We start from the raw sequence: 8,864 nt of genomic DNA on the forward strand, positions 1-8,864 counted from the left end.
GTGTCATGGTTGAAGTGACAGAAGCAATTCAGAAGATTCTAAACCCAGCAGGCAAGGAAGCAAGTGAGAGGAACTGAGGCCCAGAGGTGGGCATGGCGGGTCCTGTAGAGCCTTGCTTGCTACCGTGACACTATCAGAGCATGCTCTGACTTCACCCCCAGACCCCGCACCCCCACTGAAAGGACCACTCACCAAGAATGTAGACTTCACCATCTGGGGATACTGTGGGGAAGCAAAAAGACACTTAGCAACTGAGCACCCCACTCCCAGAATTTTCCTAGTGCCCCACCCCCAACAAGAGAAGAAATGACCTGGGAGCCCATAGGAGAGGGACTCATACCCCCAGCCCTCTGTGGCACCTTCTTCCAGTGTAAAGTCCCGCGAGACCGGCACTATCTGGTCCAAAGAGACATCGTCCCCGGTAATGGCCATCCTCCGGTGCATGTAGAGGAAGAGACTAAGGGCAGGAAGCAGAGGTGAGGAAAGGGCCTGACAGCCATCCCTCAGGCCCGCACGGCTGTGCTGGTGGTGGCCAGCTATGCACAATCCCCATGCCTTCTCTGTCTGCAGTACCTATTAGAAACTGCAATTTACAGAGAGGTAGTCAAAGCTGAACTTGGATCATTTTGAGGAGCCTCTGCTTTGTTAGTAGAACTCGAGCTTGATCTATCCATTGCGTATTTTAACACTGCCTGTGACAGAAACAGTGCAACCTTATCCACCCCCTTTTCCTCCCTGAACCCCAGTTTCTCTATCTGTAAAGGGAGGGTGGTGGACTAGAAAATGTCTAAGGCCCCTTCCTCCCAGCTCTGAGACCCGGAGGTTCACTTGTTGGCAAAGAGACCTTTGACAAGTACTAGTATTCTCTCTGCATAGTGTGTGGGTGTTACTGAGCCCTTTTTATGTGCTTCCGAGTGTTTTACACACTTTACGTGTAACGGCTCACTTTAGTCTGGATAAACAGGTGCAGAGGAGAACAACACCTTGCTCGAGACTGTGTGGCCTGAAAGTAACAAAGCCTGGGTTTGAACCCAGGCAGTCCGGCCACGAGACTCAAGATCTGGGCCTGTGTGTTAAAATGCCTCTTCTTCAGAGGCTTCCTCATCAAATGTTGAGGATTATATGAGTTAATACATCTGAAGGTCTTAGGATACAGTATTCCAAAATTATTAACTATCATTATTACACTTATTCTAGAAGACTCAGACTGTGCCCCAGAGGGATGCTGGAAGTCCAGCTGGAGGGTACCATGAAGAATAACCCCATGGCCCAGACAGGCAAGGACCAAACGTCCCACTTACGCGTATTCTTGGCCTCCATGTTCCAGGCGGTAGCGCACAAGCCCCAGGAGACGGCTCTGCCTGCTGTCTCCCTCACACAGCACACCTTGCACTGCCTGCTGCTCGGGGTCAAGGGAAAACAAAGGAAACGAAACAGAAGGCCAGAGCTCTCCCAGCCCAGCCCGCCGCACCTTCCCTGCTTTGCCCTGGCACACACAGATTCACTGTGTGACCTTAGGCAAGTTGCTTCGCCTCTCTGAGCCTTCCCCATCTGTGAAATGGGGATAATAAATCCCAGCTTCACAGGCGGTTGGAAGAAGACTCCAGTACTGAGTAAGGATTTAGTAAATACTGTTTTCCTTCTCCCCTGATGGCTCAGAGAGAGGGAGGAGAGCAAACAGACACAGAGACGCATAGACAAGTAGGCATCTTCTATTCCACTTCCCAAGACAGGCAGGCCCTGGGGCTGGGGTCTCAGCACTGGGAAGGATATGATGATGCAGTATTCTCCCTCAGCCAGAGTCTCCTGGATGGCCACAGACTGGTCCATGCTGGCCCCTGCGGAGCAGACACATGCTGAGGGGTATAGATGGGAGCCCCCTTTACTCAACAAGTAAGCCAGGAGGTGATGGGGCTGCCCCAGAGGGCTGAGGGGCAGGGAGGAGGGGGGCCTTTGTGCAGTGAGAATGACCATCCTCCCCAGGATGGGCTTTGTCATGTTTATAAGAAGAGGGGTTGTCTCTTCGCCCCTGGTGGGATGTTCAGTTTGGTGTCCCACCTTTTGTCTGGAAGGGCGTCCATTTGTTCCCGAGAGGGGTTCAGTCTATTTGTGGGAAGTGGGGTCCCTGGTCCCATTAACGGAGAGGGGGACACACAGTCCCACTGCTCCTAGGATGAGGCTCTGCCTCCCTTTCGGGGAGCAATGTGAGTCCTGCTGGCCCGTCTTCGGGAGCTGGCAGTGCTGTGTCTATGTGGGGTTGGGGGAAGCATCCTGTTACTCTCAGGAAGGGAGGGGCTCGTCCTGGACAAGGCTCCCAGTCCTGTCCCACTTTCCTTGGAGACAGGAAAAGTGTCCCATTGCCCCTTGGCCCTCAACCCCACCCAGTAGGCCCCATTGCATCAGCCGCAGGCCAGGGAGGTGTCTGGTTCTGGCAGAGCAGGACAGGGGTCTCAGCCCACAGCTTGCCCACAACCTCCTGCCCAAGCTCTGCCCTGGGATCCCTGCTCCCAGCCCACTGTCATTGCCGCCTACCTCCTGAGCTGTCACCGCTGGGTGTGCGGGACACCGTGGCCCTGGGCCTGCCAGTGACTACGTTTCCCAGCAGCCCTAGCGTGCCCGATGGTCACCCAGCCTGCAAGTCCCAGCATGCCTGCGTCAATCACAGGGGTGGTCTCGCCACTCCCATTAACCCCTTAGGGCCTGGGGTGCGCTGGCTCCCTATTCCTGAAAGGTTTTCCTAATAAATGCCCTAACTTCCACCCTTGAGCCTCTGAGTCACTAGGCCAGATTTTCCCCCTCCCCCAGGGCTCGGAAGGAAGATGGCCACGGGTGCCTTAGAGACAAAACAATGCATTTTTATTTGCTCCTCCATTCCGTTCTTAATTCCTCTCATCCAGGTGGGCCAACTCTGGCCTCTGTTGGAACTCTTCCTCCCCAGATAACTACCCTGCCCTAGCTTAAAGGGGAACAACACTATGAAGGACCATTACCCCCAGTTTCCAGCTGGAGAAACTGAGGCTCAGAGAACTGATGCAATTTTGCCAAGGCCCTGCAGCTAGCCAGTGGCAAAAGTGAGCCTCGCCTGCAAGTCTTGAGTCCAGTTCTGTGGCTTTGACATTGCCACACACCGAGGGATTTCCCCCCTTAGCCTCACGTGCGTGATGTGTGCACGACGAACAGCACCCCGCCCTGCTTGCTTTGTGTGGGGATAATGGGCGTGAACACACACTGTCAGTAGTGTGACGTGGTGCCTGTGCAGGACCGTGCTGAGACCCAGTCCTCTCCGCCTCCTCCTGCAGAAATGGTGTCCTTTGCTGTTCTCAAGCCCCTTCCCCTGGTTCCCCCAGTCACATTCACTTGGGCAAGGCCTTCCTCCTTTTGGGCCTTGATTTCCCCATTGAAAATGAGGAGGTTGCTCCAGGTGGACAGAAAGGGCCAGCTCAGATAAGGGAGTCCAGGACTGGTCTCTCTCAGCCTCTTGGCTACTTCACTAAGCTGTGACCTCGCCAAAGACAGGGCTACGCCTTTTCCTCACCACCCCGGCTCTCAGAATGTGTTGATTGAATTAATGATTTACCGGACGAAGTGTCTTAATGAGCATACCTGCTCTCCAGTTTGACCCAAACTGAAGTGTCAGTGCTGGCGAAGGAGTGACCTCTGTGACTTCTAGCCAGTGCCCCCTCTCCCCTCCCTAAGCTGGGAGTTGCCACCCCAGTGACAAGTCCAACTCTGTCCACATGAACCGCCTCCAGGAACGGGCCACCTTCCTCCAACCTCCTCGTCTTCCAGGAAACACCCACAGCACAAATAGAACTCAAGTTTATTTGAATTTGGTGTCAAAGTCATGTGGGGGATGAGAAAAAAGGGGATTGATTTGTACCCTTGGAGATAAAGGGGGTGGACCTCACTGCAGGAAAGCAGGGGAACCCAAATTCTAGCCCCACTCTTAATGTCAAAGGCTGGGGAGGAGGGTCTGGGAAAAGTGGATGGGGCTGGACACATTTTGCAATCTGTCCCTGCAGGACTTTGGAGTCCTCCCACTTTATGGGGTCAGGGGTGGAGAAACATTTGTTCTGTTCTATTTTTTCAGAAAAACTCCGGCCTCTCTTTGGGATTGGGGCTAAGGCCCTGCCACCTTGGAGGGCACCACAGTCAGGTCCAGGTGCTGAGGGGCAGGAGGGAGGAGCCTCGAGCCCATAGTTTGCACTTGATAAACCCCTTTCACTAAAGATGCAGTTACAGGAATCAGAGCTGGGGGTGGGGCCGGGGACTTGCCAGGCCTGCAGGGTCTTCCTGGCTGCTGCTCCCTGATTCAGCTGGGCCAGCTAAGGGAATGGGAATGGGAGCAGGGCAAAGTGGAGGAGGAGCAGCAGCATGGCCCCAGCCAGGGAGCAATGCAGGGGACTCCTGGTGGCTCCTGAGGCTGCCCGGTTGAAGTGAAGATCCCCATCCAGCCGCAGGCAGCTGCCTGAAGCTGACGCTTGGCAGCACTCCTGAGAGCAGGCCTGAGCCATGGCCCCATGACACCTGTAGATACTTGACACACAGGCCTGGCTGCAGCCTGCAGTGTAGCCTGAGCTGGACCGTTTCAGCTGCAAGGAGAGATGAGACCATTCATCCTCCCCTTGCCTCTCTCTCCTACTCACAGAAGCAGAAAGTGTTAAGTAGGCCATGGCTAAGCTGAACCTTTCTGGGCCCCCAGCTCCCTCCCCATGAGGTCAGCCAGCCAGTCCCCAGAGAACATGCAGGGTGATCAGAACCAACGGGGCATGTCCAGCAGACTTGGGAAATTCCAGCTGCTGCCCTGGATTAGGCATAATGCAGAGCGGAGAGGGTCAAGCATGCTAGACCCCAAGCAGCCTAGCTCCCAGCAGGTTCAGCTCCAGCCAGATTCAGCTGCTGACCTACTGAGTCCAGGCAGAAGGAGAAAGGCCTGCATTTATGAGGCAGAAGGAGAAAGGCCTGCATTTATGAAGGAGAACAGCACCCCAATCCTTGGAGCACACCAGGGGCCCACCTCACAGAAGTCCAAGCCCTTAGGGCACGTGGCCACAGCTTTCTGCCCTTTGAAGCACTCACTGCCTAGGCAGGAGAAGGTGGCACAGACTTTCTCCTGGAAGAGAAAGCGGAGGGGAAGGGAAGGGTAGAGGTCACTCTTCAGACTGGACAGGGAATGAATGACAGAGGCAATGGAGCCCCACTATGCCTGTCCCACTGGCCCCAGCCACCACATGCAGTCCATCCCTCCCTCTACCTCCCAGAGCAGGTCGGTGTGAATGAGACACTCACATTTCTGTTGGGGGCTGGTGGAGTAGGGACCAGCTTGTCCTCTGGGACAATCAGGTGGTCTAGACCTGGGAGCAGAGCAGGATTGCCCAGGGAAGTGCTGTGACACCTCCACTGGGGACAATTCTGTGAAGTTTCAGCCCCAACCCTGATGGAGGGCATCTTGTGTGAGGACAGTCCCAACCTGAAACTTCCCCCTTTGCTGCCACTCTAGACAAGCACAGGAGACTGTTCTGGCTGCCTTGGAGCTTGGTGAGAGGTGGCACTGGCCAAGCTGGGCTGGGGAAAGGTGGAGGCACTGGCAAGGGGAATCTGGGAGCACTGAAGGCAGAAAGCTTGGACTTGGGGAGTTGATGAGTGGGGTAGACCTCAAAGCTAAGGATCAGCCTGACAAGGTTTAGAGGTTAGGGTGTTGGTAAGGATGGGGGAGTTCGTGAAAACTGAGCTCAGCTTTGAGGAACTACCAAGGGTTGAGATTGAGTTGGGAGGTATCAGATGGGCAAGGCTCAGGGCTAGGGAGAGGGGGGTGGAGCTAAAAGCTTACGGGGCAGGGGAGTGGGGGTGCCCATGGGAGCAGGAGTCAGAGCAGGGCTCTGAGGTGGAGGGCCATGGACAAGGGGCTCGAAGCTGCAGGCTTGTGGGACTGTCTCACCCGAGGCCAACTCATTGAGCGCCAGGCAGTGTGGGCCGTCGCTGCAGCATTGCAGAGAGCAGGGACCTGGGCTGGGAGCAGAGGTGCTGGCCAGCTGGCAAGGGCTGAGACCAGTTTCATATCCCCTCTCACAGCTGTGGCTGCACCGGGCCGTGTAGTGGGAAGTGTTGAGTTGAATCAACTAGATAGAGAGAGTGCCAGGAAGTCCGGGAGGATGAGGATGGGGGGGACACAGCCAGTCCTGGGCTGTAGCTCAGCCTTTCCCGGCATCTCAAACGCTGACTCCCCTCCCTCCCAAATCAGTGTCTCTCTCCCAGCACCTTCCTGTATGTACTTGCACATCAGCCCTCCTTCCAATGGCCCCATTGCCAACCCCTCACGGTAGCGCCCGCCCCCCCACCTCCTGGGGCTCCACAGCAGCCCCACCCCGCACCTCACAGTGCTGTTGCCCAGGTTCACACTCTGCCATTTGGTTGGAGAACTTTGCCTCCTGGTAGCACATCTCTCCGATGCAGTGGAAGCTGTGGCATGTCTGTGGAAGGGTTCAAACACTGTGGCCTCATTCCCACACATGAAGCGTCTGGGAGGCTCTCTCCTCCTTCACAGCCTGCTTACCTGCACAGGAGCAGGGGTCAGCTGACCTCTGACTGGGTTCTGGACTATCAGCGAGACCAGCAGGAGGACTGGTAAAAGGAAAAGGGATGAGGGGACTACTGTAAGGAGTAACCAGCTGAAGGGTCATGGGTCAAGGAAAGGTCATGCAGTGGTTAAGTGGAAGAGGCCATGAGGCCAGGGCAAAGAAGGGGCAGTCCCAGGGTTAGGTTGGGTCACATAGTCCAGGAAAGGCTGGAATCCCTGGGCCCAGGATAGCTACCTCCCAGCAGAGCAGCCCTAGGGCTACTATTGGCCAGAGACATCTTCTGTTGAGACGCTGCAGGAGCCAGAGAGAGTGCAGGACCAGTCCTGGGCAGCCCAGGTGAGAGCTACAAAGAGAGAGTCCCATTGTTGTACTGCACAGATGAATAAACCGAGGCTGGGGAACAGCGGAAGCAACCTGTCGGGGGAAAGGGATCCCGGGCGGGGGGGGCTGAGCTTTTGTTTCCCGAAAGTCATGCTGTCAGTGACATTGATGCAGGCACAACAGGACCTGCAGCCTGGTAACAGCCCCTCTGAGAGTGAATGTTGTTGTTGGCACGGCAACAGCAACATCCCAGGGAGACAGAGCTGGAACAGGTGCAGCGACAGGAAGTAGACACCCGGTGCCATTGCCACTGATCTGGTCTCATTTGAATCCAACGGTGCTGGGGCTGGGGCTTGGAGTGGAGATGGCAGGCTACCCCGGAACCCAGAGGGTCAGAAGTGAGGGCTCACTTTGACCAGGTTCTTCAGGTTCGGACTCCACCCCGTTCCTAAATTAGAGCTGAGCCAAGGCCAGGAGACAGCTCTCAGAAACCTGGATATCTGGATCCTGGCTCTGCCTCCCCCAGTACAGAGGGGTCAGACCTATAAGGGTCTGCAAAGCTCAGGTTCAGGTTTCTCCATGCAAAGCAGAAAACTGGTGGAGATGAGAGAGGGGGCCATTACCCCCATCTTCTCACCCAACCCTGGGAGGCTGAGCACAGTCCAGCCCCCAACATTCCCAGGGCATGTTTCCTTGTCCTCATGGCTATAGTCCTCCATCGGCACTCGGATCTGTCTCTCCACTGACAGCTGAAGCCAGGAGCCACCACTCTGGGCGGGGACCCTTCCAGCAGTAGTCTTTAATGCATCAGTGGGGTGGTGCTCAGGATTCGGGGGCTGAGGTGAGGCAGGATAGGGACCCTTGGCAATAAGGGCCTCTTCTTTCTCCACCTCACCCCTTCTTACCACCAGGAGCCTCGGCCCTGCTGGTGTTCCCTTGCTTCCAATACTACACTCAAGAAGCCATTTTTATTGAGGAAGCACCTACTCAGTGGGACTTCCATCCCCAGAGGTGAACATGTTAAGAGAAGGGCCCAAAGGTTCTACCCAGGTCCCTGTGCCCCTGTGAAAGGAAGAGCCCAGGCCTCCCCCACAAGCTCCTTCTTCCTCCTCCTCCCTGGTATGGGCAGATGAGGCTACAAGTACAGTCCAGGAGTGTGAGGGGGCCAGACAGACACTCAAAAGAATCAGAAAGCCAGCAAAGCCTGGATGGTTACCTCCTAGTCTGTATTAGTTCTGACTCCTTGCGTATCTACTTTAGCTCGTGCTCTGCTCCATGGCTCCAGAGAATATTCCCAGTATTCCCCGTGCCCCACCCCCTCCTAGCTGTTGACCTACCTGCCACCAGCAGGTGTGGAGCGCAGCGAGCCTGTGTGCATGAGTCCGGGAGGCTGCAAGCGCAGTCCCCGGAAACTGGTAGCTGCCCCTCCTCCCCTCCAATCATTGGCCAGCTCTGGGAATTCCCTCTGATGTTGCTGTCACTGGGGACACACAGGGGCCACAGGCAAAAGAAAGAAGCACAGCTGAAGTCCAGGCTGTAGCAGGAGGGGGGCAGTAAAACCAACTGGCAGCTTGGGCAGATCAAAGGACCCCCATCCCAACATCCCAGTGGGATGGGCCTGGCAGGTGGAAGGGGCTCTCAGAAGAGAGCAGAGTGGGGGGAAGGCAGTGTCCTCCCAGAGCCCACCTGGAATGGGAGAACTGGCTGATAGTGGAAGGGCCAATGTGTGGGGAGAGGTCACAGGCCCATCCCCACCACGGGAACTTTGAGGTGAGGCTGCTGGCAGGACTCAATGAGTGAGGGGAGAGGTAGCTATCACCCCAAGGATTAAAAAGAAAATGCAGAGGAGGGACATCTCAGAACTTGGTCCCTCACTTCCTCAACACATTGGTTACCTTTAGGGTGTCCCCTTTGTAGAACTTTCCAGTACAAGCTGACCCCATGTGGGGAACAGGAGGAAAGTGG

General features: G+C 55.8%; 2 protein-coding genes across 6 annotated transcripts in view; both read right to left on the reverse strand.

Annotated features, from left to right (window-relative positions):
- Positions 1-2,613, reverse strand: part of INPP5B (inositol polyphosphate-5-phosphatase B) — a 52,608-nt gene extending 49,995 nt beyond the window's left edge. For 2 of the 4 annotated variants that reach the window (XM_036025803.1, XM_036025802.1), the window contains exons 1-5: positions 2,533-2,613; positions 1,774-1,838; positions 1,302-1,396; positions 360-457; positions 193-222 (exon numbers count right to left, since the gene is read on the reverse strand). In XM_036025803.1, the coding sequence (XP_035881696.1) occupies positions 193-222; positions 360-457; positions 1,302-1,396; positions 1,774-1,830 (280 nt within the window). In that variant the 5' untranslated portion in view covers positions 1,831-1,838; positions 2,533-2,613. Of the gene's footprint in view, positions 1-192; positions 223-340; positions 458-1,301; positions 1,397-1,773; positions 1,839-2,532 lie in introns of those variants that run through there. The other 2 variants (XM_036025804.1, XM_036025805.1) reach the window with 2 other exon arrangements.
- Positions 2,614-3,819: 1,206 nt separating this feature from the next.
- On the reverse strand, positions 3,820-8,248 carry LOC118500571. 2 transcript variants are annotated; one of them, XM_036025807.1, is made up of 8 exons: positions 7,310-8,248; positions 6,813-6,921; positions 6,554-6,621; positions 6,372-6,470; positions 5,939-6,119; positions 5,290-5,354; positions 5,018-5,113; positions 3,820-4,592 (listed from the first exon to the last, which is right to left on the reverse strand). In XM_036025807.1, the coding sequence occupies exons 2-8, from the start codon at positions 6,853-6,855 to the stop codon at positions 4,326-4,328; spliced, it is 819 nt and encodes a 272-aa protein (XP_035881700.1). In that variant the 5' UTR covers positions 6,856-6,921; positions 7,310-8,248; the 3' UTR covers positions 3,820-4,325. The 2 variants fall into 2 exon arrangements, with proteins under 2 accessions (XP_035881700.1, XP_035881699.1); XM_036025806.1 differs by lacking the exon at positions 7,310-8,248 and having other exon boundaries at positions 6,813-7,204.
- Between the last annotated feature and the right edge of the window lie 616 nt (positions 8,249-8,864).

The sequence above is a fragment of the Phyllostomus discolor genome, chromosome 5 (genome assembly GCF_004126475.2).
Source record: "Phyllostomus discolor isolate MPI-MPIP mPhyDis1 chromosome 5, mPhyDis1.pri.v3, whole genome shotgun sequence".
In the NCBI taxonomy this organism is placed as follows: Eukaryota; Metazoa; Chordata; class Mammalia; order Chiroptera; family Phyllostomidae; genus Phyllostomus; species Phyllostomus discolor.

Bases quoted from the DNA above. Each gene is read 5' to 3' on its own strand.
- LOC118500571 (XM_036025807.1), bottom strand. From the start codon at position 6,855: ATGTCTCTGGCCAATAGTAGCCCTAGGGCTGCTCTGCTGGGAG. The intron at 6,120-6,371 runs GTGCGGGGTGGG...CTCTCTATCTAG, and splicing joins CTGGGCAACAGCACTGTGAG to TTGATTCAACTCAACACTTC. The intron at 4,593-5,017 runs GTGGGCCCCTGG...CTCTCCTTGCAG, and splicing joins AGGGCTTGGACTTCTGTGAG to CTGAAACGGTCCAGCTCAGG.